General features: G+C 35.3%; 1 protein-coding gene across 1 annotated transcript in view; it reads left to right on the top strand.

Annotated features, from left to right (window-relative positions):
- The window catches only part of LOC141283595 (transmembrane protein 121-like), a 57,307-nt gene extending 30,858 nt beyond the window's left edge, over nucleotides 1–26,449 (top strand). The window contains exon 2 of the mRNA XM_073816892.1: nucleotides 23,706–26,449. Within this exon, the coding sequence (XP_073672993.1) occupies nucleotides 25,462–26,412 (951 nt within the window). The 5' untranslated portion in view covers nucleotides 23,706–25,461 and the 3' untranslated portion in view covers nucleotides 26,413–26,449. The remainder of the gene's footprint in view (nucleotides 1–23,705) is intronic.
- The last annotated feature ends 656 nt before the right edge of the window (nucleotides 26,450–27,105 follow it).

Genomic DNA, 27,105 nt, shown 5'->3' with positions numbered 1-27,105 from the left:
AAAGGTTTTCAATAGCACTCATTCCCCTCATTACGCCTTTGATTTCCAAAGAAAAGCAGAATCTGCATTCATTGAAAGGCATGTCAGCTGTCACAGATTCAGCAGCTTCGACTCATTCAGCGCGTGAAAGCTTGTGTCGTTTGACAGGCAGAGATGCGCGCTGATCGGGAAAGGGGCTTTGCGTGCACAAATGCAAATGAGCTGGTAATTAATGACTGACGCCTTGGATAATTATCGAAAACAAAGACGGCGTGTGAGCCATTTAATGAAGCTGCATAACGGTGAAAAGGCCCTGCGTGATAAAGACAGAAGAGTCAAACTTGCACGGTAATAGAAAAATATGCTTAATAGATTTCTTTTCTGTACAGGTGATTCTCACAAAACCTGTCAAGAATGTGTCTGGGTCATATTTAACTTACAAAATAAAAGAATAAAACATTTATTTTACATAAATTAAGCTTACTTTAGGACCATTAATATTAAGATGTTAATATTATGACCACATTATTATTATTATTATGTGGAAATATAAATTATATAATTATATTTTTTTATAATTGTATACAAAAATCCTTTTTATAACTATATTAAATATAGGTAATTATAAAGATGGTTCTCACAAAATCTGTCAAGTATGTTTCATATTTAACACCAAAATCAAAAAAAAGAAAGAAAAAAAAAAAGAAAATTATATTATACTTAAAAAAATAAATAAATAAATTTAAGGACTATTAATAGTAATATGTTAATATTATATATTTAAATTATATATTTAAATTATATATATATATATATATATATATATATATATATATATATATATATATATATATATAAATTTTAGAATTAGCATTTTTATACACTTATAGTTTTGTTGATAAATATATAAAAAATTATAATTATACTTATTTTAAAATAACAGTATGGTCATAAAATGTTTAATGGTCCTTAATGGTTTTTTTTATGATATATATTTAATTTCACATTTTTAAACTATATTTTATAATTTTATGTTTATTCATGATTTGCATATTTAAATAAAATAAATTCAAAAAAAGGTAGTTTCAGCTCATTCAGTTTTCTTCTCTGTCATCAGTCACCTATCAAAAGCAAATAAATGCACATTACGTCTCTCACCCCTATTCGTCCTTGAGTTCCTTTTAAAGCCACAGTAATTCCAGCTGAAGAGAGACAGCTGCGTCTCCGATTATCAGCGTCTGGGCCGCGTTTCCAGTCTCATCCTCCAGGCTCTGTGCTTCTGTTTTGATGGGATGGCTGGCAGTCGACTTGGTCTGAAGCAGGTCCACTGTCCCTGTGTGTGGAAACCAGATGATTTGTTAGTAGAGTAATCTTTTGATTAACTATCTCTCAAACGTTAATGAATAGTTCACCCAAGATAAAAATTCACTCACCCCTAGGCCATCCAAGATGTAGATGAGTTTGTTTCTTCATCAGATTTGGAGAAATGTAGCACTGGATTACTTGTTCACCACTGGACCCACTGCAATTAGTGAATGGGTGCCGTCAGAATGAGAGTCCAGACAGCTAATAAAAAAGCATCACAATAATTCACACCACTCCAGTCTATGTCTTGTGAAGCCTGAAGCTGTAAGTTTGTATGAAAACAAAATCCATCATTAAGAGGTGGAGGGAAAAAGCCAAAACAGTCCAGAAAAGATCTAAACAAATATGTGGGTGGATTTTGATGTGAGAGACCACTGGAGGAAGCATTATTATGAATCATGGACTCATATTTTGACCAGAAGTGACAATTTGAGGGTTAAGAACACTAATGATAGATTTGTTTCTTACAAACACACAGCTTTTGGCTTTTTTAAGATGTTAATTGGTGGACTAGAGTGGTGTGGATTACTTGTGAATTATTGTGATGCTTTTATCAGCTGTTTGGACTGTCATTCTGACGGCACCCATTCACTGCAGAGGATCTATTTCTGAGCAAGTGATGCAATGCTACATTTCATCTACATCTAAGAGTGAGGAAATCTTCAGCCAATTTTAATTTTTGGGTGAATGGCTTTAATACTGTCCCGAGTTCACATCCCCCATAAGAGCTTCTTCTCAGTTGCCTAATGAACTTCTCAGTCTTAATTGCACTTTGCCTCTTCAGCTGTTGGCAGATCGCTTCAGCCATAAAAGGCTAGTTTCATCCTAAGACACTTCTGGCAAGCTGTCCACGGTTTCTTTTAAAATTGGCACAAGATTCCATACGCTGCCCTCCGTTTGCCCCCTGTTGTCACCAGTAGTAAAAGACGTGGATGAACACACACAGTAATTGTCTATAATCAATTGACCCTGTTGGTTGTGTCTAAATCCTGATGCGCAAAGAGAATTGAGCTGACTGACAGAAGGAAAGTTGTTCCAAATCCTGAGCCAGAAAAGTGTCTATCACGACTTTTTCACTTAAATAGTGACAGCAAAACAAACACGTTTACATACTGTATTTAAACGTCTACAATTGTTTTCATTTGAGTGCTTTTACCAGCAAATATTAATACACAGTATAAATCTAAACAAATTTACTAGAATTCAAAGATGGTTATACTTCAAACTTATTAACGTCTATTATGTTGGAGCATATTCTTTTTTCACCCTGAAGCCATGACTCTACATCAGTCTGTATTGGTTTAGATCAGCGATGACCTTGAAAACACACAGAGCGCTTTGCGTTCTTCTAGTCGGAGTAATGACACGTTTGCTCATTTGATGTTAATAAATGTGTAAATCTGTGATTTGTAATGCTGCGGTGTGAGACTCGTCGCTGTCATCGGCACAGCGTGAGCCTCAATGCGAATTAAACATTAAACTTTGATCTGATTCGATTAGCCCGAGTGGTTATGACGTCTGGAGAAAAGCTGCTCCTGCGTTACTCGAAAAATGCGTTGACGTTTGCCATTATTTCCCCAGGCCTCATGCATAAAACTCTGAATAGCTGTCATCTTAGCAGACACGAATGAGTTACAAAAGCATACATGCGTCAGATTCTTCACCAGTTAGCAAAGATTATACACGCACCGCCTTCCCAAATATCATAAATGAGCCTTACAACACACTCACACTTATTTGCATATGTACTATACACCACATATGATTGATTTTTTGTTCAGAAATTACTTTTATTCAGCAAGGATGCATTAAATTGATCAAAAGTGACAGAAACAACTGTTACAAAAGATTCAATTTCAAATAAAAGCTGTTCTTTTGATTTAAAAAAAAAATTAAGGTAATTGTGTTTTTCTCTCACAATTCTAACTTTCTCATCTCATAATTCTTTTTTTTTTTTTTAGTTTTCTGTTTCAATTTTTCTGAGTTTACATCTCACAAATAGGTTTTTTTTTTCACCACAGAAAAAAGATTTAAATGTGTAATTGCAATTTTTGTCACAATTGGAAGCCCGTTTCTGCCACTGAATAAAAAATAAAAAAAGCTAATTGTGACTTTTTATCTCACAATTCTGACTTTTTTTCCCCTTGCAATTTCGAGTTTACATCTCGCAATTCTGACATTTTTCTCAGAATTTCGTCATATAAACTCACAATTCTGAGTTTTTTTCTCAGAACTGTGAAATATAAATGCACATTTGTGAGTTATAAAGTCAGATATGCAAGATATAAACATGCAATTTTGACTTTTTTTTCCTCGCAATTCTTTTTTCTCAGAATTGTGAGATATAAACTCGCAATAGGCTGTATGCACGGCGGTGAATGACGTACTTCCGGTGGAATATAAGGATGCTGGATTACTTCCGTTCTGGCGCGATTGTAGAGTGCTGTGTACTATTTTTTCTAATAACTTGTATTGTCTTCTATACTACTATAACGTTAGTCACAAAAACAGACTCCACTCATATTGTTGATGCTTATTTGCTTTATTATATTAAATAAACATATATATATACATATATATATACATAAAATGACATCTAAACGTATGAAAGTATCTTTTCAAAGACGGGAGGACAGCCCCTCTAGCCACCACTGCTTTGTGCCGCAGTGTACAGCATCTGCTAAATTTAACACTTTAAGTTTCCACAAGTTTCCTAAAGAATGTGTGATTATAAAACCAACTTTGCCGCCTTGTATCTCCATTACCACTGTTTCAGCTATAATTAGCAGTGATAATGCAGTGCTATTCATCTGTCGTAGAACTGCATTACATTTTTTATTCTTATTATTTTGTACAATAATCATCCATACTAGCTAAGATAACAGCTGTGGTTATCCAAGCTGAACAGTGGTAACGTTAGAAAAGTAAAAACTGAACTGGACATGTCCAACAGAACTTTGAACGTCACTTTTAAGCTACTACTCCTACTCTCAGTCTCTGCTTTCCTCATAGAGCGGTAGCAGTGAGCTTTCACTGAGATCTCATTTGTGGCCCTGATTTTACCTGACACTTTCAGACAAAATTACAAACACATTAAATGTCAAACATTTATACTAACGTGATTAGCCTGCTGCTGGACGAATCGTAAAAAAAAAAATAGAAGTTCAGTTCAGGCGGTTCAGGTTAGCTGAATTTACCTTCATAATTGCACAGATACGAAGACACATAAAACTTAAACCTTTCTCAAGTTTGCTCTGTGGCGTTGTACTGCACATCAGTGATTGTACATTTGGGCAACTCCTGCAAACACCGAGTAAAATTCGTCGACTCTGCCATAATCGCGTTTTTCTCCGCTTCAAACCTCTCCAACCGGAAACGGAATAGCAGCCTTGCGTCAAACGCGGAAGTACGCGTGCATAGAGCCAATTGCGAATTCTGAGTTTACATTTCGAAATATTTTTTTTTTTTCCCACCACAGAAAAAAAATGTAAACATGCAATTGCAATTTTATATCACAATTCTATGGAAGCCCGTTTCTGCCACTGAATAAAAAAATAAAAAAGGTAATTGTGACTTTTTATCTTACAATTCTGACTTTTTTTCTCACAATTGCGAGTTTATATCACAAAATTCTAACTTAATTTCTCAGAATTGTGAGTTTATATCTCAGAATCCTGACTTTATGACTCGCAATTGTGCATTTAAAAAAAAAAAAGTCAGAATTGTGAGATGTAAACTCGAAATTGCAAGAAAAAAAAAAAAAGTAAAAATTGTGAGATATAAACTCGGAATTCTGACTTTATAACTCGCAATTGTGAGAAAAAAGTCAGAATTCCGAGATTTTCTCAGAATTGCATGATTCAAAACTTAGAACTGTCACAATATCCTTTATTTCAGTAGCAGAAACTGACTTTTTTTTTTGTTTTTGCCAGAAATTAATAATTTTAATCAGCAAGGATGCATTAAATTGATCAAAATTCACAGTAAAATGTTTATAATATGTGACCCTGGACCACAAAACCAGTCATAAGGTTAAATTTTACAAAACTGAGATGTATATAGAATATGAAAGCTCAGTAAATAAGCTTTCTATTGATTTATGGTTTGTTAGGATAGGACAATATTTGGCCGAGTTACATCTATTTGAAAATCTGGAATCTAAGGGTACAAAAAAATCAAAATACTGAGAAAATCACCTTTAAAGTTGTCCAAATTAGGTTCTTAACAATGCATATTACTAATCAAAAATTACATTTTGATACATTTACAGTATGAATTTTACAAAAAATCTTCATGGAACATGATCTTTACTTAATTTCCTAATGATTTTTGGCATAAAAGAAAAATCTATAATTTTGACCCATGCAATGTATTTTTGGCTATTGCTACAAACATACCCCAGCGACTTAAGACTGGTTTTGTGGTCCAGGGTCACATATTACAAAACATTTCTATTTTAAATGAATGCTGTTCTTTTGATGCTTTGATTTTTTCTTACAATAATTAAAAAAAAAACTGTCACTGTTTTTAATTTGAAACTGTTTTCAACAAAATGTTGATATATAACAATAAATGTTTCTTGTGGAGAAAATCTGCATATTAGAATGATTTCTGAAGGATCATGTGACGACGACTAGGGTAATGATACTGAAAATTCAGCTTTGCATAAAAAGAAATAAATAATATTTTATAATATGTATGTGACCCTGGACCACAAAACCAGTCATAAGGTTAATTTTGACAAAATGTGTAATTGCAATTTTTGTCACAATTGGAAGCCCGTTTCTGCCACTGAATAAAAAATAAAAAAAGCTAATTGTGACTTTTTATCTCACAATTCTGACTTTTTTTCCCCTTGCAATTTCGAGTTTACATCTCGCAATTCTGACATTTTTCTCATAATTTCGTCATATAAACTCACAATTCTGAGTTTTTTTTCTCAGAACTGTGAAATATAAATGCACATTTGTGAGTTATAAAGTCAGATATGCAAGATATAAACACGCAATTTTGACTTTTTTTCCCTCGCAATTCTTTTTTCTCAGAATTGTGAGATATAAACTCGCAATTGCGAATTATAAAGTCCAGTACTAAGGAAGAAAAAAAAGACCGATATGTTCACAGAATTGTGATTTAATATCACACAATTCTAACTTAATTTCTAAGAATTGCGGAATTGTGCATTTATATCTCACAGTTCTGAGAAAAAAAGTCAGAATTGTGGGATGCAAACTCGAAATTGCAAGAAAAAAAGTCAAAATTGTGAGATATAAACATTTATAATGTTACAAAAGATTTCTACTTCAAATAAAAGCTGTTCTTTTGATCAAAAAAAAATTAAGTTAATGGTGAGTTTTTCTTTCACAATTCTGACTTTCTGAGTTTTCTGAGTTTACATCTCGAAATAGTTTTTTTTTTTCCCACCACAGAAAAAAAATGTAAACATGTAATTGCAATTTTATATCACAATTCTATGGAAGCCCGTTTCTGCCACTGAATAAAAAATAAAAAAGGTAATTGTGACTTTTTATCTTACAATTCTGACTTTTTTTTCTCACAATTGTGAGTTTATATCTCGGAATCCTGACTTTATGACTCGCAATTGTGCATTTAAAAAAAAAATAGTCAGAATTGTGAGATGTAAACTCGAAATCGCAAGAAAAAAAATAAAAATTGTGAGATATAAACTCGGAATTCTGACTTTATAACTCGCAATTGTTAGAAAAAAAGTCAGAATTCCAAGATTTTCTCAGAATTGCATGATTCAAAACTTAGAACTGTCACAATATCCTTTATTTCAGTAGCGGAAACTGACTTTTTTTTTTTTTGCCAGAAATTAATCATTTTAATCAGCAAGGATGCATTAAATTGATCAAAATTCACAGTAAAAATGTTTATAATATTACAAAACATTTCTATTTTAAATGAATGCTGTTCTTTTGATGCTTTGATTTTTTCTTACAATAATAAAAAAAAAAAACTGTCACTGTTTTTAATTTGAAACTGTTTTCAACAAAATGTTGATATATAACAATAAATGTTTCTTGTGGAGAAAATCTGCATATTAGAATGATTTCTGAAGGATCATGTGACGACGACTAGGGTAATGATACTGAAAATTCAGCTTTGCATAAAAAGAAATAAATAATATTTCATAATATATATTCAAACAGATTGCTGTCATTTTACATTACAATAATATTTCAAAATATTACCATATTTATGGTATTTTACTGAGTTGAACCTTCGAAAACATCTTAAAACATTAAAAAATGTTACTGACCTCACATTTATCAACACTAAAATAACCTTCAAAAATACATTTGCAAAAGTGAAGATGCTGTCAAACCATTCAGGATCTATTCCTGATAAAACCTCCAGACTTGCAAAACGGGCATTAAAAGCGTGTCCGAGAAACATCAGGTCCCAAATCTGATGGCTCTATCAGGAACGGATTGATCCTGAACCGAACGCTTTGACATTGTCTTCACCTTGGTTGAGTTAATCCGTGAGCGCTGAAGGTGGAATGATTGGTATAATCACAATTCCATGCATTAATTGAGGCTCTGGAGAGCGAGAGAGAGTGATTATCTGAGCTGGATGTGTTTGGTGAATACAGAGCAGATACTTTCATCACTTTATCCAGCACAGTGATTAACACGACTGATAGAAAGATCAAGTCTCTGCTCTCAGGGGTTAGTCTTCTCGGCTCTGATCTGAATTGCTTTTACGTTCATTTTAATCTGTCGTTGTTTATTTTTGTTTACTAAGTCACTACAGCTCACAATAGAATTATTGATCTCGAACTAGAACCATGAAGCCTCTGTAAGCAACTCGCACCGTTTGAGCAACAGACTCAAATGACTCCTCAAATCTTTCACACTGTGTAGGATTTACTTAGAAAAATTTTCACCTTAGAAATTGATTGCAAATTACGCAAATTATAAAGGAGCAGCATGTAACACTGAATTAAACATGAAATTTTGAGGCAGATAGGCTGAAATTGTATTTTTTTTAAAAACACACTTAAATATGGAAGCTTGTTTCTGCCACAAGATTAAAAGAAAAGGCAACTGCATCAGAATTAAGTATATATCTCACAATTGTGACTTTTTCTCGTAATTCTGAGATCTAAATCTGAGATATTAAGTCAGAATAGCAAAGAAACTGTTCAGAATTGCAAGAAAAAAAGTCAAGATTTGCTAGATTTAAAGTCAGAATTGCAAGATACAAAGCCAGGATTTGCAATATATGAAGTCAGAATTGTGAGATTTGAATTCAAAATTGCAAGAAAAATTCTGAATTGTGGGAGATAAAGTCAGAATTGCAAGATAAAGTCAAGATTTGAAAGCTCTAAAGTAGGAATTGCAACATAAAAAGTCAGAATTTCAAGATATAAAGTCTGAATTGCAAGAAAAAAAAATCACAATTGCAAAAAAAGTCAAAATTTGCGAGATACAAAGTCAGAATTGCAAGAAAAAAGTAAGAATTGCGAGATCAAAAGCCAAGATTTGCAATATATAGTCAGAATTGTGAGATTTAAATTCAGAATTGCAAGAAAAATTCTGAATTGAAGGAGATAAAGTCAGAATTGCAAGAAAAAGTCAAGATTTACATACTCAGAATTGCAAGAAAAAGATTTGAAAGCCATAAAGTAAGAATTGCAAGATAAAAAGTCAAGATTTGCGAGATATGAAGACACAATTTGCAAGATGTAAAGTCAGAATTGCAAGATATAAAGTCAAGATTTGCGAGATATGAAGACATAATTTGCAAGATGTAAAGTCAGAATTGCAAGATAAAAAGGCAACATTTGCAAAATATAAAGTCAAAATGGCAAGATATAGTCAGAATTGCAAGAAAAAGTCAGAATTGCTAGATACTACATCAAAATTGTAAGATATAAAGTCAAATTGCAAGAAAAAAATCAGAATTATGAGATTTAAAGTCAGAATTGTGAAAAAGTCAGAATTTGCATGATATAAAGTCAGGATTTGTGAGATATAAAGTCAGAATGTTCAAGATGTAAAGTCAGAATTTCGAGATAAAAAGTCAAGATTTGCAACATATAATGTCATAATTATGAGACAAAAAGTCAGAATTGCAAAAAAAGGTCAAAATTTCAAAACTATGAAGTCAGAATTGCAAGAAAAAGTCAGAATTGTGTGCTATAAAGTCAGAATTGCAAGAAAAAGTCAGAAGTCAAAGAAAATGTTCAGAATTACATGAAAAAAGTCAGAATTGTGAGATATAATGTCAGAATTGTGAGAAACAAAGTCAGAATTGCAAGAAAAATGTCAAAATTGTGAGATGCAGAATTGTGAGATACAAAGTTAGACTTGTGAGGAAAAAAAAAGTCAGAATTGCGAGACAAATTTAGAATTGTGAGATTTAAAATCAGATCTGTGAGATAAATAGTTATCTTTTTAATCTGTGGGGGAAACAAAAAACAGAATAGAGATATAGACGAGATATAAACTCAGAATTGCGACAGTTCATATCTTGCGATTCTGATTTTATATCTTGCAGCTTTATATATTGCATTTTCTCTCAAAATAAAGTATGAATTGTGAGATAAAAGTCACAAATACTTGTTTTAATCCATTTCAGAAATGGGCTTCTATCCAATAATCTTTATGCACTAATCTTCAAAATATTAATTTTTTAAAGTGTACCTCCATGGACAACAGAACAGGTGAAAAACATTCAGCAGACACTGAAGCATCTGAGTGCATCTAGAGACTAGAACATCATGTACCATGAAACAAACAAATAAACTAAAGCAAATAGAAAATCCAAAGAGAAGTTTAGCAGACAAGTAACTCTGGCGTTCTGATGCGAGTCTGATGTTAACATAAAGGTCGCAGGTTTAATTTTTAATTGTACAAACATTGTGCTCTTAAATAAATCACACAACTCAAGCTCGCTCCCGAGGAAATTACTTTACAGAAGAGCAAATTAGCACATAATTGTCTGGATGAGAAGCATTAACTAAAATGCGAAGTAAACATAATTAAACTTGCTGATTTTTATTAATGAGCTACTTAAAACAATGTTTATTCATTAGTGGTGTTTACTAAAGCTAGAATCCCTGTTACTATTGATCATACTTAAGAGTCAGTGATTCAAACCAACCCACTCAAGCAACAATTAAGAAGCATCCAGAACATAAATGAACCTAAATGCAGAAACAGATTAAATACAGATAAATAGAGACCAACTGCATAGTAACACTCAAACACAAACAAATGCCTTAACATGTTATAGTTAACTAAAACCGAAGCTAAAAATACGCTATGTATTTAATTTATGTTAAATGAAACTAAATAAAGAATATTCAAAATATATATAGTTTTAAATTATATTAATTTCAGCAAGCAGCTCAATTTAATTTAGTTTAACTAATGGTAGGAAGCTATTTCAAGGCAATGCCAAGACAACATCTAATTTTAATTTAGTTTAAATGAAATAATAAATACAAATATTTTTCAAAAAGGAGACAAAAACACACAATTACTAAAATTAAATCTGATTCAAAATATAAATTAAAAATCATATTGACATGCTTTGCATGCTCAAAAATTGCTCACATTTTTTTTTTCATAAAGTGTAAATATAAAAGTTACCCTGAACTAAAATGACATTTCCAGGGAAAACTGAACTAAATAGTAAATAGTCTAAAACTTAACTAAAGTGACATTTAAAAGTTGAGCTACCTAAGTACATCACAACAAAATGTCCTATGAAAATTTAATTTCTTGGAAGTTTCAGATTTCCCAGCAGACAAAGTTTTGGCTGGTTCCTCGTGTTCACTTTTATGACAGTTTTCTGACTAATGCATTTGCTCATTTCACTTTTGAAGGATTTATGATGTTGGCTTGACAACGCATCCATTAAAACTCCAAAGGAAAAAAATAAAACTAAAGTTCATCTTTAGTTTTTAAGCTACATCCACTAAACCCACTAAACTTGCCTTACAATATCGATCTCATCCAATAGATTCAAAGCACATAAAGCCTAAAATGTTCAAGCTTCAAGGCTGATTTCTTTTTTAAAGTGTCAGACAAACTAGTTATTTTTGTGTGGACTTGACAGGCCAAGCTGTTCTCTTTTACTCGCTGCAACAGAAGAGACCATTATTTATGTCAGTTGTTTTTCTCTGGTTGGCAACATGGCTTATGAGCAATGTGTAGGTATAATATTGGAGACGCAGATTAAAAATAAAAAAGAGAGGATTGTTAAACACAGCAAAACAGAAACCCACCTAAAACATAAAATGAATTACAGAAGGACATAAAAAGCAGATATTGACATTACAAGATTAAAGACTGCGGATGAGCGCTGGAAAAAAACATTTATTGTCCTGAGGGTGAACAATGCTCATCATTAAATAAATGAACAACATTACGCACCCTACAAATCAATGCGCTCACTGCGCTGCTGATATAAGAATTCATATTCAATCATTTTTATTGATCAGTATGTAGTTGTTTTCCATTACGCTTCCTCTTCAAGTTTCAACAATTAAATTACAAAAGTAATGTTCAGTAGAACAGCATTTACTAAAAATATAATATAACCACTGGAAAAGATGTGGCCTTTTCACTCAGAGACCCAAAATGTACTCAAATAAGAATAAATATGTTATTTGTAAATTTTATTTAATTTTAAAAAACAAGGTCATTTTCATGTATATACTCGAATAGACTTAAAAAATATACTAATACCTGAATTATTTTATGGCTTTTGGAGACGCCATTTAAGAAAAGTCAGTCTATTACTGTAAAGTTTAATGATTAACTTTTAGGCAGCAGAATAAAATGAATGTTCATTAATTAATTGCTAATCTAAGGCATGATGTTTGTGAATGTTTGATGTTCTTCTGCCCGTAACTCTCTGAACTATTACTCCATTTGTTTTTCTCAGTAGGTTTGAGTGACAGGACGGAGGAATCGCTCTTATTCTCTTCACTTTGAGGATGATTTATTCATACATACAAGCTTTGATCCCTTTTATCCTTCTTTGTGCATAAAGAACACATTCGGATTGACATTTAAACAGAAATGTTGTTTAGAACAAATCAACTCGCTCAAAGGGAGAACAACATTTCTGTGAAATGAAATCACGCGGGATACGTGCTTGCTGAAAAAGAAAGTTTCTCACAAATGATTGACGTTACGTTTATCAGGCCCGAAACGTAACAGGTGAAATGTGATTGGTTGCCTCACATGTCAATCACAGTCCCTTTCGGTCTAAGTGGGCGGGTCTTGACCAGAAAGAGCTTCAAATTAAACTAGATTGTCAAAAGAAAAACTCCCACTTCGGTGGAAGTTTTTATTGTGGCACATCTCATGTTTCTGTTCCTTTAGGATGAATTGCTCTTGTTGCGTAATGCCTCATTTGTAAGTCACTTTGGAATAAAAGCAGCCGCTAAATGAATAAATGCAAACGTTAAACCATTGAGCATTCTGATTTGGCTTCATGTTAATACATATTTGATTAAGCACTCATATCTTTCTTTTGCCTGTCCTCATTTTTTTATAGTCGGTTTATTAAGGATTATTTATGCTATCAATTATGCAAAAACCCCTAACTCTTCCATAATGGGCAAAGACATGTTTACAGTATAATTGCTTTAAAAGAAATGCAAGTTGTGTTTTTTGTGCAAAAGTCCTACCCTGTTCCCGCAACAAAAACCAGGATTTTTTTATGAGATTATTGCAGAAAATAAGCTTTGTGACCAAGAAAAGTGTATGATTCTTATATGTTTAGCTCATCAATCTTCACAATTCTCAGCTACTGAAGCCTAACTACAATCTGCTGAATTGAAAACTAAAATAGGCTATAAACGAACTGTCTACAAACTAGGTTTTCAAAAGCTCTTTTAGTCTTCATTTAAAAACATTTTCCCTAAAAGTTTGAGTTAGAATAGTTTGCAAGAGCTCAACTATAAACACAATAGCTATGTTTTTATCCAACATTGTGAATTTAACTTATGCACAAACTTAGACTATTGCATAAAACATCTGCAATTATAGAACCGCTTCCATCCCATGTGTTCAAAACAGTCATTCCCCGGGAAACTGGTGCTAAGTATCAATAACAAAATAAAAAAGTTGCTGCAACTGGGGAAGCCTGTGGCTCTTTTTTCCTACAGCATAAATGACTTGCACCAGACAAAACTAAATAACAAGAGCTGGCATGTTATCTGATGTTTGGGAGTGCAATTGTGTGAGACCATTATGGGAGGTGATTATACCAAATCATTTAAACAACAGACTTATTAAAGGGGGCAAAAAGGGCAACCCAGTAACTTTGTTTTGGTAAGCATTTTTTTTGCAATTTCTTTCCCCGCTGTTTACCGTCACAGACATAACTATGTTTTTAAAACTTATGTGTGCTTTAATATAAACTAGTGTGTATTTGACAGTTTAAGCGCAATAAGACATGAAAGAGAACTTAGTCTAGTCGTGTGACAGCCGCTTTCTGTGCTTGTGCTTTGGATGTGCGTGCTCAGAAAACTCTATATCAGAGGTTTAAACTAATATGACTTCAAAATGCATGATTTCAGCTCAATAGACATGATAGTTCAAAACCAAACAGATGATTCTTACATGTTTAGTTCATCAGTCTTCACAATGCTCAGCTACTGAAGCTTAAATACAATCTGCTGAAATGAAAAGCTAAAATAGGCTATAAATGAACTATGTCTACAAACTTTATTTAAAAACACTTTCCCTAAAGTTTGAGTTAGAATAGTTTGCAAGAGCACAACTATAAACACAATAGTTATGTTTTTATCCAACATTGTAAATTTAACTTGGACTATTGCATAAAACATCTGCGATTATAGAACCGCTTCCATCCCATGTGTTCAAAACAGTCATTACCTGGGAAACTGGTGCTAAGTATCAATAATAAAGTTGCAACCGGGGAAGCCTGTGGGTCTTATTTCCTACAGCATAAATTACTTGCACCAGACAAAACGAAATAACAAGAGCTGGCATGTTATATTGTGTGTGGATGCCTGATGTTTGGGAGTGCAATTTTGTGAGACAATTATGGGAGGTCATTATACCAAATCATTTTGAAAACAGACTTTTTAGAGGGGATATATTATGGAAAGCTGGCTTTTTCTGCGTTTAAGTGCTGTAATCAGGTCCCTGGGCATCTACTAACCAAGAAAATGTGAAAAAGGGCAACCCAGTAACTTTGTTTTAGTAAGCATTTGCAAGCATGCGCAAAATCAAGCCGCTCAGATTTTGCTCCCCAGTGCCGTTAGAGGGGTACCTTAATCTACTTATATGTCATTTTGTTTTTGCAATTTCTTTCCCTGCTGTTTACCGTCACAGATATAACTGTGTTTTTATAACTTGTGTGTTAATATAAACTTTACAGTTTAAGCGCAATAAGACATGAAAGAGAACTTAGTCTAGTCTTGTGACAGCCGCATTCTGTGCACGCTCAGAAAACACTATATCAGAGTTTTAAACAAATATGACTTCAAAATGCATGATTTCAGCTGAATAGACATGATAATTCAAAACCAAACAGATGCTTTTTTGGCAGAGTATCTGATGTATGAGCTGTAAAGTCACAGTAAACAGTGAACAGTAAACCCTGCCTACTTTGATTTGATTGGCCATCTCAGTTATTTTGACATTGACGAGCCACATTACACTGCAAAAAAATAAAAAAAACAAGAATATTTAGCTCGTTTCAGGCAAAAACGCACTTAATTTTGACTTGTTTTTTCTGAAAACAAGACAATAAGTTTTACTCATCTAGAAATCCTTCTTGATTTAAGATTTTTTAGATATTTTGGTTGGAAACAAGACAAAAAAAATCGATGTAAGAAAAGCTTTTTTTGCAGTGCAGGCCGCTGAGACAGACCAGGCTGAAAACGCAACTGTTAAAGTTTTTGTCATCCTAACAACAACCAGAGTGCTGTATAATGCGTAACGGAGTGCAGCAGAGCGGTGCAAAATTTTCATACATTGGGGGAACAGCCTTGAGTTTATGCACATCCTCTTAAAGACATTATAAAAAAATCATCTTCACTGAGGGCAAACGCTTTTACGTGCATTTTTAGAATTTACGCACATTTTGGCATTTCCATCCAGCCTTTTTTATACGATATCCTAAAATGTGCATAAAAATAGACGGCTGGAAACATAGGTAATGAGAGTGTTAAAGCAACTAGTTTGTACGTGCATTTTCTCTTGGGTCTATTGACATTTAATGTCTCGGACAACCTCTGCAATCCCATTTAGCCACTTGTTAGAAACTGCCTTTTTCAAGACAAGTAAAAGCTTTAATAAAACCACAAGGGGGTATTATTGATCTATTTTATGTTGAAGAATAAAACTTGAAAATATCTTGAGCTTATGCTAACCACAGATCTTGTTTCAGGCATTTAACTAGAAACCCTTTCAAAAACCCCATTAACTTTGGAATGATAAACCAGAAGTACTAAAATGCTAACTCATTTCCAGATTTTAGCCTACAAAAATACATCATCCAAGCACACTATCACCACTGTGGTGGCTACTTATTGGTTCACAATTACATTTTATTATCCACCGGGTAAAAATCAAAAGCTCCAGGACGAGTTACATGCTAAAAGTGGGTTATAGGTTTAATCAAACCACCAAGAATGAGCTATAGTAATAGTGATGCTTGCCTTCGCAACAACCCTCAACTGGTCTGGGTAAATTATCTTTGAAGTGACTTCGGGTTAGTGTTGAGAAGTGATTTCGCATGATTTTAATGAGAGCTCAGTATGGATGCCCCGCATTTAATTTCATGTCCCGACTCGTCTAGTTTCCTTAAAGTGACCGAATAAGAATAAGCCATGAATAATTACAGAGGACTAAATGAGAGTGCCCTAGTGTGCCAATATTTTCATGACCTTGCTAATGCCTTTGAATTAATATACATTTAAAATGATTTCTGCTGAGGGAGTAAAACAACCGGCCCTCAGGTAAACAGCTGGCACAGTTGGCTTAGGAAAAAAAAAAGTTAAATATTTAGCTGAGAGCACACAGACACACTAGCTCTAAATGCAAGGCTCAGACGTCCTCATGGGCCACAGAACATAGTTTTCTGATGAATATTTAACACTTCAGAAGTGTCTTTTCACTTCATTATGCCGTAACGCTGCATAAAGTCCATATTATTGTGTTTACTTTTTATAATGGCTTGTAAAACAGACATCTAGCATGTCATGCAGATTGTGTTCTGTCAGCATGAAAAGTCAGAGAAAGCAATTCTAAAGGGATGTCAGGGGACACTATGCCGACAGAAGTGCTAGCATAGCATCTGGAAGCCATGTTCATGTAATAGAGACAACATAGTGTACTTCCTTGACAAACCATTTACATACTGTAAGCTGCTGAGATAAAGACACACACTATAGACTTTATTATTGGCGACTGCAGCGATGTCTAAACATTGCAATCAGTGCCAGGTGATTCACTATTTTGGCCGTTCTTAAATTCTTTGGTAAGTTAGCATCATTTCTGGCAGCCAGAGGCTTTATTACAGACATAAAATCTGGTCTACATTGCAGGTTATTCTGGCCAAAAATGGCCATTTAAAAAGCAAGAACTGTCTAATGCTGCGTTCACACCAAACGCGAATATGCGTCTGGCGCGAGTGATTTCAATGTTAAGTCAATGGTAAGACGCGTTTACGCGCGTCTGGAGTTCTTGCGGCGCGAATTGGCGTTTAGCGCGGCGCGGTAGACGCGAATTCGCCTCATTCGCGCGTCTAGTTCGCGCGAATGGCGCGAATTGAGCGTCTGGCGCGTTACGCGCGATACGCGCGAATTGTGCTTTTTGTGCATCATGCGTTTGACGCGAATTCGCGTCTGCCGCCCGAGTTGAAAAATCTGAACTTCTGCGTCAATTCGCGCCGCGTTAACCAATCAGGAGCCTGCTTGATGCTGTGGCGGCAGGCCCGCCCGGAGTCACTCATTCAAATATGAAACATGAATACTAAATGCCTAGTGCGGTTCTAATGCACAACAAAGCAAGTGTTTTATCACATATATGACACATATTCATTTTGTATTGAATGCTATTTAATCCATATCTAAATCTTAATTATATGAAACATATAGAACAATAATAACTATAATAGTGTGTATACTTTAGTGTGTCTGGACAGTGTTGTGTGAGGAAAATAAAGAAATCACAGGACAGGTTAAATACTTTTGGAGGCTGGCTCCATTTATCATCAAAACAAAAATAAATAACAGATTTTACAGTAATAACCTGAACAAAAAAATGGCACAGACCTATAGAATTATTATACATCAAAAGAGGAATGACATAAACGAGTAGTTCACTTTTAAAATGAAAATTCTGTCATCATATACTGCTCCAACGCACAGAGGGAAGTTCCGCCGCTCCTGAAATCCCCTCGCTCCGATGCGGGAAAGCAGGTCATCGAACTGGGCGCGGGACAGGCGGAAGTACCGCTGAAAGCGGCCGTCATCCAGGCGCAGCTCCTGGAGCAAGTGATGAAACTCGCCGAACTGGGTTCGCCTCCGAAGGGTCTGGTGGACCCAAATACGGCGACGATGATCCGTACGCGGCTGTTCTGCTCTCCAGAGCAAATACAGAGCGGTGACTCTCTCGATAAATGACCGAACAACAACAGACATCTTGTAAAAAGATGGCCGCCAACGGGGTTTGAAAATTTCGCCTCTGACGCGCGTGACGCGCGTAAATTTCGCTTCAAACTTTTGTTTTTTACGCGCGTCGATTTCGCTCTTGACGCGCGAATGAACACAAAGTGGTCACGCGAATAACTAGGCGCGGCAGGCGCGAATTTAGACGCATATTCGCGTTTGGTGTGAACGCAGCATAAGGCAACTGAACACTCATCTAAGAACATCTAAGAGCAAAGTAGACTATACAGTTGTGGTTGATAGATTAAACAAAACAAAATTAAACAAGTGAACAAAATAAAACCAAATCATACCAACTATAATAAAGAGAGTTTGAACTCAAATGCTGAATTGTGTTCTCAAGGCATAGGTATTTTATATTGGGGCATGTTGTCACAAGTTATTTTATTTTATTTATTTATTTTAAATATCTTTATTATGTAAAAAGATTAACTTTGCAATAAACATGGTTATTAAACATGGTTTCTTGTTAATATAGCCTAATCTAGATAGATAGATTTACAGAAGATTGTTTTCTAACTGTTTTCTAAGGCCCATCATACTTTATTTTATCAGTCTGCTGCTCAATCAAACGAACTAACAAATTATAATCGCGTTTTTGCCTGTACCTAAAGTGTATCAACTTTTGAGCAACACAAAACAATCACGTACATATAATTATATCTTACATATTATTATATCTTACCTTAAAAGAGAAAATGAAGCAGTGTCGATCACGCGAATCAAGCAGGTGTTTTCACGCTTCTCAATCCCAGTCAGGAAAGATGAGCAAAGTTACGATCCCTCCAGCATCACATCCCCTGGAAACAGAAGTTCACTATAAACTCCAGGGTTTGGTATATTTATTTAAGTATGAACTTTTTAATCAGTTCGTTTGTGAGGTTCATCACAAACGCGCTCGAAAACGTGAACGCGCAAACCAACAACTGCGAACGAGCGGGTGCAGGAATTGGCTACTGACAGTGTAAGGTTACGTTAGAAAGGTAATATGTAAAATATATTAATTACTACAGACCTTAAAATCAACTGAGTATTTACAATAGTTTTAAAATTAAAATATTATGTTTTATTTTACTAATCATTACTTTGCCAGATAAACAAATTTACCAACAAGGGCGCGCGCTTTTGCGTGACGTAATGAGATTAGCGCTTGTAAACAAAAGGTGAGTTCTGAACCACTACATTATGAGAACTAATTCATACTACAAAAATACATTAAAAACCTCTTCTTTAAGCCCGTTATTAAAGGAGAAGTTCACTTCCAGAACAAAAATTTACAGATACCCTCCAAGATGTTCATGTCTTTCTTTCTTCCGTTGTAAAGAAATATGTTTTTTGAGGAAAATATTTCAGGATTTCTCTCAATATAGTGGACTTCTATGGTGCAAAAATGCAGTTTAAATGCAGCTTCAAAGGGCTCTAAACAATCCCAGCTAAGGATGACGGATCTAGTGAAACTAATGGTTGTTGTTTTTTTTTAAATAACAATTTAACCTTAAATGCTTGTCTTGTCTAGCTCTGCGTGTACTCTGTGTATTCTGGTTCAAGACAGTTAGGGTATGTTGAAAAACTTCTAATTTTTTCCTCCAAAATCATTCTACATCACTGCAAGTACCAACCCAGTGTTTACAAAGTGAAAGATCAAATGCCCTTTACATAAAAAAGGTAAAACAGTGATGTAAGACGATTTTGAAGTTGGAGGAGAAAATTAGATGGTATTTTTTCGAAATACCCTAACTGTCTTGAACCAGAATACACAGAGTACACACAGAGCTAGACAAGACATGCATTTGAGAATAAAAAGTGTATAAATTGTAATTGTTTTTTTTTTTTTTTTTTTTTTTTTTTTTAAATAACCAATCATTTCTAGAAAAGACCCTTCTTCCTCAGCTGGGATCATTTAGAGCACTTTGAAGCTCCATTTTAACTGCATTTTGGAAGTTCAAAGGCACACAGGCACCATAGAAGTCCACTATATGGAGAGAAATCCTGAAATGTTTTTCTCAAAAAACAATTTCTTTGCGACTGAAGAAAGAAAGACTTTAACATCTTGGATGACAAGGGGGTGAGTACATTATCTGTAATTTTTGTTCTTGAAGTGAACAACTCCTGTAACTCGCAATTCTGATATAAATGCATAATTCTGGCTTTTATTCTCAGTATCTCAATATTATTACAGCAATATATATATGAATTTTGAATGTAAACAAGGCAGATTTTTTATGAGAAAAGTCAGATTTATAAAATAAAAAGTTGCAATTGCCTTTTTTATTTACTTATTTTATGGTGGAAACCACTTATAAAATAAGCGGCCTAAATATCACAGCAACAGTAATACAGCAATACATAATTTATGCATGGCACTGTACATTGCTGAGATCAGCATATCATTAAGCCTACTAACAATTTTAAACAGCTGATTGCTTAGAAATTCCTCACACTGTGTACGAGTGAAAAATACAAGTTAAAAACTTGCTGTGTCTTTAATGCTCTGACTTTTTGTCTAAATTTTAGTCGTCTAAACTTCCTTAGGAACATATAAGTCAATGTAATTGTAAACCACATCACAGCACTTATTTTTTTGTGCTTTCACTTAAAAATCAATAAGCCATGACAGTTTCTCACACCAGAATGTATTTTGCACCGGTGGGGTCCATGTATTTTCATGAAGTTACTTAGTGTTTCACACACTGCTTGGCCCCATTATCTCAAATATTCAGTTCTGCTCATGAATATCTTGTTTACTTGATACCAAGTGTCTCCAATAAAACTCCTGGATATCTTCCAAATGTTTGATGCTGTGAACCTCGCAATCTTTGGCAAATGCAGCTGGATCTCCCTCAGAAGCTGGTACACACGATTTTGTTTACTGATGGACTGATAAAAACCTGTGCGGCGCAGTCTGAAATTAATTGGCACTGGTGATTTCAACCAGCTTCTGCTGTTTGTCTTTTGATAACTATATGCAGACAAAATTTGTAGTGAGGAAATGATCCAAAATGGACATTTATTATTTTGATCAGTTACTAGACTGTCTTTAGTAAAGTACTTTGAATAAAAGCTTTCTGCTAAATGACTACTTTACTCTTAGTTTCAATTTTGCATGATACATTTAAAGTCAGTGATCATTGACTGCTCCTATAAGATTTTATACAAAACGAAAATGTACTAATTAGGTTTTACTTTTAGTTTCAGATTTAATCAGATTTCAAGTCATTTTGCAGCACTTGATATAGAAATGGACGACTGACAAAGTGCATTTTTTAATTACATGTCTTTATGAATATTGCAGATTTTTTCATTATGCATTAGGGCCTTGAAAGAGGATGTATTTCATAATTCATTGTTTTAATTCAGGCAGCGATAAAGATATGGGGTTTTGTCAGTGAAACAGCTCCTGTCTGAGAACAGCTGTGCTTAATATAATCTTGTCTTCACTTTGAAGGAGTTACATTGAAGGGGACATGAGGATTTTACGCAGCATTTTTGAACAGTTGGAACATTTGACTGGTTTGCTGGCGGTTGGTTTGTTTCATCTGTCTGCAAGAGCATTGGCATCAAACTTTGTCACAGATGTTTCTCTTAAAATCCCTTTGGTGAAATATTTGTAATTTGTAAATCTGTATATACTTGAGTTTATTTGAGTCACTGAGAATTATAAATGACAGTATGCATACTAATGTCACATGTTTTGCATGTAATTAATTGAAGGGAAAAAATAGAGATCATGTTTTTCCAGAATAACAAAGCAGATACAGAAAAAGTATGTCATTTGGCATAATGGTCATTTTTTTTTAGGCTGAATCAGAGTGAAGTATCTACAGATACTGTGTAGTAGGAACCCGTGCTCGCTAATGCATCATTCTGTAGACTATTACATTGATTTAAATCTGCCCCCGTTCTGAGCTGACAGGCATAGAAATGAGATCTATGTCTGCTATCTGTGTACTCTGCCAAATGCTAATAAGATTGTGTTGGACATGACAGAGAGCTTAACTCATCTCCTGATGGCCTGCATTAAAAACACACTTAAATTACCTGATTTGACTCGCATTTAAAACTTTGTTGTTGCTAGTTCCATTTTTCAGATTGATATTTTAAATTGGGATGAGACGTGCGGATGAGATTGAGCTGTGTTTTGTGTCGAGTTTTCATTATTTGTGCTTAATTTTTGTGAAATGTCAGCCCAGTGTGTTGATTAGCACTCCTGCGACCTTGGCTATCAGACAAACGCCAGCGGCTCGGTGTGTGAATTTTAAACAGGTCGGTCTAAATGGATCTCCAAACACTGTTCCAGTCTCTCAGCTTGAATTATTAATGATGGAAGTTTATTGACCTGCTTGAATACATCAAACAAATGATTAGAAATTACGTCATTCTTGGGCAGACCGGCCCCACTTTCATTCGTTTTAATATTAGCCTTGAAAAAGAACATTATCTTAGAGTAGAAACTGTTTGGACTTTGTGTTAATTTGAATTGAATAACTATTTCTTAGATATTTCTTTCAATAGTAATCGAATCTCACTAACTCACCTCAATACCTTTTATCTTTTCCCTCAGACAACTTTCAAGCTCAATGATTTTGTAGAAAAGAAAATGATCACCCTAATAGCTCAATTGTTTCTCCTTGACAGAAATTAGATTAAATTGAGAGAAAATGTAAACTGAGAGCAGGTTTCCTGGTCCCCTATGAAATCTCTAATGTTTTAACAATGTCTCAAACCATGTTCACATGTCAGATCTCAATATGAACTCCAACATTTCCAATCAAAATGTTACCAGATCAAATGATCTGAACTGCTATCCACATTTATTATGGCTCTATACGTTTACTGTAAGGGAATTATATAAGAACCATCAGAGACCAAGTTGATACTTAAAAGAAGCAAAACTGAGAACCCAGTCATGTCTGGTGTGTGATGAAAAGGCAGTTTTGAGCAATAAAATATTTAACTGTGATTAAATAAATATCAAAGATCAAAGACATTTCATGGACTTTTTTTTATAAAAGTATGCACTTATGACATGTATAAATGAAAGTCCAAGTTATAAAATCTGTATCGTTTTAACATCAAAAACTAGTCGGTCAATCCTCAAATACCCTTTGATCTTTTACTCTCACAGTATAAAAAAATATTTTCTTAGTATTTTTCCAGTCTTTCCAGTACAAAACATTCCTAAATAAAGATGCATTTACTTGATAAGCATAAAGACTCTTCAGAAAAATGAAGTGAGTTTGTGATTAAAACAAGAATATATATATTAATAAGAATATATATATCTTATTTATTTATTTTTCAGAAAAAAAAAATTAATATCTTAATTTTGAAATATTTATAATGGAAAATAAGACAATAAAAGGAAGAAAATCATTGCACTTCTTGGCTTTCACTCTCCTGCATGTGAAGCTTAAATCAATGCTGGAATACTGTCTTGGTTTATTGCACAGGATTGTACAGTTTTGTGAGCATCCCCTTTATTATTATAACCTGCAAATGAATAAGTGGCTGTGTCGCAGTGTATTTCCCCAATGTTGTTATCACAGGTCTTTAAATGATGCTGACACAATGGCAGGACCGGATATGCCATTGGCTCCAAGCGGTGAGCCATGATTTATTATCCACTTTGTGCTGACAGCTCCTTTTCGTCCCTCTCTCTTTCCAGGTCGTGTCAGAAGAGCAGGCGAAGATGAAACTGAAGCCCAGTAAGAGAAATTCCCCCTGGGGGAGCCATAGACAGATGTGGAGCCCCTGGAGCCACTGACCTTGTGTCTGGATGATCTATGGATGGAGACCACCCGCCCTCAAGAGTCAATCTTCCACTGCTGAGCAATTCCACATTGGCAGACGCAAACAAATGTTGCTCTGTAATTGCTGAGTATCCACAGTCTGGACATTCGGTTCCTACACTCCATTTTCTCAAAGTTACCTTCCTGTTACAAGAAAAACGACCGTACTTAGTCTGGAGAACTCTGACCCACGATCCAGCAAATGCATGCCAAGCTTCCGGGAAAGCCCATGTATCCTCACATCACCTTCCAATCGCATGACCGTGAAAGAGGAAAGTTATGGCATCTCATTGAGAATGCTGAGGTCGGGCAGGCGTGCGGGCTAACAGGATCAATACAACCTTGCTGATTAATGGGCAGATTTCTCTTCCATTTAGTGCACCGGGGAAGAATCATCTGCCAAGACCAAGATTGTGAAACCAGGTCTCTTCGGTTTTTAAGAGCTGCATTTCCATTGCAAAGTAACCCTGTTATAGTCCCTTTTTGGCCCTTTGTAATATTTAACACTATTTCTTCAGATCTACAATCAATACGACTTTTGCAATACAGTGTGAATTAAACTGTCAATCAGAAGCAATTGACTTTTTGGTAGGAAAGTTCTTTTTACTTTGTTCCTAAGTCAAGATTATTGGAAATGCAAATGCCTTTAGAAAAGATAGCCCCTCCAACCAGCAAATCTTGACCCTGCTGATTAAACGGTGGATTTCTCTTTCATTTAGTGCGTTGGGGAAGAATCATTTGCCAAGACAAAGATTGTGAAACAGGTCTCTTTGGTTTTCAGGAGTTGCATATCAAAAAAAAGTTATCCTTCTCTTGACCTTTGTTGGCACTTTGTATCATTTAACGCTATATCTTTAGATTTACAACCCTTGTAAAGCAGTGAATCAAATGGTCAGTTGGAAGCAATTGGCTTTTTTGGTAAAATAAGTTAGTTTTACTTTGTTCCTGGGTCAAGTTTACAAATTATTGGAAATGCAAATGCCTTCAAAGTTAACAGACCTGGATTGAAAGGGCAGCCACTCCAACCAGCACAGTAACACTTGACCCTGCTGATTAATGGGTGGATTTCTCTTCCATTTAGTGTGTCAGAGAAGAATTATCTGCCAAGGCCAAGACTGTAAAACAGGTCTCTTGGGTTTTCAAGAGTGATTTTTTTAATCAAAAACATTTCTGTTCTGGACCTTTTTAGAACTTTGTATCATTTAGCACTGCTTCTTTAGATTTACGATCAATCGGAGAAGAATCATTTGCCAAGACCAAGACTGTGAAACTAGGTCTCTTCGGTCTTCAAGAGTTGCATTTCCACTGCAAAGTAACCCTGCTGTAGACCTTTGTTCACCCTTTGTATCATTTAATACTATTCCTTGAGATTTACAATCAATACAACCCTTGCAAAGCAGCGTGAATCAAACTGTCAGCCGGGAGCAATTGGCTTTTGATAGGATCATTTCTTTTCACTTTGTTCCTGGGACAAGTTTACAAAATATTGAAAATGCAAATGCCTAAGTTCACAGAACTGGGATGAAAAAGCAACTGCTCCAACCGGCCCCAACTTCGAGAGTCCTTCGAACCCAAGTGCAACGAAGCGGACGACATTGCTGTGAGTGAGTGCATGCGGTGGTGGCCCTCAGCATGGTGTTGCCACCACCGGACAAGCGGCATGTGTGTCTTACCACCTTTGTCATCATGACCAGCATGGCTTTCATGGACGCCTACCTGGTGGAGCAGAATCAGGGGCCACGAAAGATTGGCGTCTGCATCATTGTCCTGGTCGGGGACGTCTGCTTTCTTATCGTCCTCCGCTATGTGGCGGTTTGGGTTGGAGCAGAAGTGAGGACGGCTCGACGAGGATACGCCATGATCCTTTGGTTCCTCTATATCTTTGTGTTGGAGATCAAACTTTACTTTGTTTTCCAGAATTGTAAGGCTGATCGCAGGAGTCTGGAGACTGTCGCCCGGAAGGCTTTGACTTTATTGCTGTCCATTTGTGTGCCAGGCCTCTACCTGGTTCTGGTGGCTCTGGACAGCATGGAATACGTCCGTACCTTTCGGAGGAAGGAGGACATGAGGGGGCGGCTCTTCTGGGTTGCTTTGGACTTGCTGGACCTGCTGGATATGCAGGCAAACCTTTGGGAGCCGCAGCGGACGGGTTTGCCCATTTGGGCGGAAGGTTTGATGTTCTTCTACTGCTACATTTTGCTTCTGATTCTTCCTTGCGTGTCCCTGAGCGAGATCAGCGTGCAGGGTGACCATGTGTCCCCCCAGAAGATGATGCTCTATCCTCTTCTCAGTCTGGTCACCATCAACATCGTCACCATCCTCATACGTGGCGTCAACATGGTGCTCTTCCAGGACAGCCGGGTATCCACCATCTTCGTCGGCAAGAACGTGGTGGCCATCGCGACTAAGGCGTGCACCTTTCTCGAGTACCGGAAACAGTCGCGAGAATTCCCAAATCGAGAGAACACAACCGGAATTCCCATGGAAGTCCAGCAAAACTCGGTGGGACATGGACAAGCTTTGCCAAATGCTACGAGCCTCCCACATGAACCCACTCCAGCACGGGAAATTATGGATACATGACCAAGGAACTAAAATCAAGGATTTTGTTTAACTTGGAGCCAACAAGAAGCATTTGAACTGATTAAATGTTTTGGGGTACTTTGGTCCAGCATTATGAGATTCTCGGCCCTCTTGTGTACTGAGGTAACTCAGCCAAATATGAGCTGTATTGTTCTAAAAAAAAACATTCAGTGTTTTATAATTCATTCTCCACAATTGGCAAAGAAGAACCAAGTGCTGTTTTCTTTCTGTACAGTAGCGGAATGACTGTGGTGCAAAATACTATTCCTGTTTGAGAGACCAAACTCGTTTCCACATTTCCTTTTTGTGTCTGACTTCATTTTGTCGAGGAGCATCAGATATGTGCCTCTCTTGCAAGTAATGAATGGGGGAATGGAATTAAAGTGCAATGAGTTTATTATTGAAGAAACTAGTTAGGTCAGGTTGATGTTTATGACCAATGTCGGGGAGTAGTCCTACATGCCTGCAGTATGTGTTTGCGCTTGTGTTTTATGATGTGTTGACATTTAAAGAAATGAGAATGAGAGGAAAAAGTAAGAAATTTGTGTCCAATGACCTTTATGGAATTATTTAGGAAAAAGTCAGTGAATGCACTTCCACTTGGTTGGTATATGGATTATTATTGTTATCATTGTTATTATAATTATTATTATAATTATATATACCACTTGTGTACTTGCTTTTTTTATCTTT

Source organism: Garra rufa, chromosome 13 (assembly GCF_049309525.1).
Source record: "Garra rufa chromosome 13, GarRuf1.0, whole genome shotgun sequence".
In the NCBI taxonomy this organism is placed as follows: Eukaryota; Metazoa; Chordata; class Actinopteri; order Cypriniformes; family Cyprinidae; genus Garra; species Garra rufa.
The sequence above is the reverse complement of the archived record's forward strand: the minus strand, read 5'-3'. Positions and strand labels throughout refer to the sequence as shown.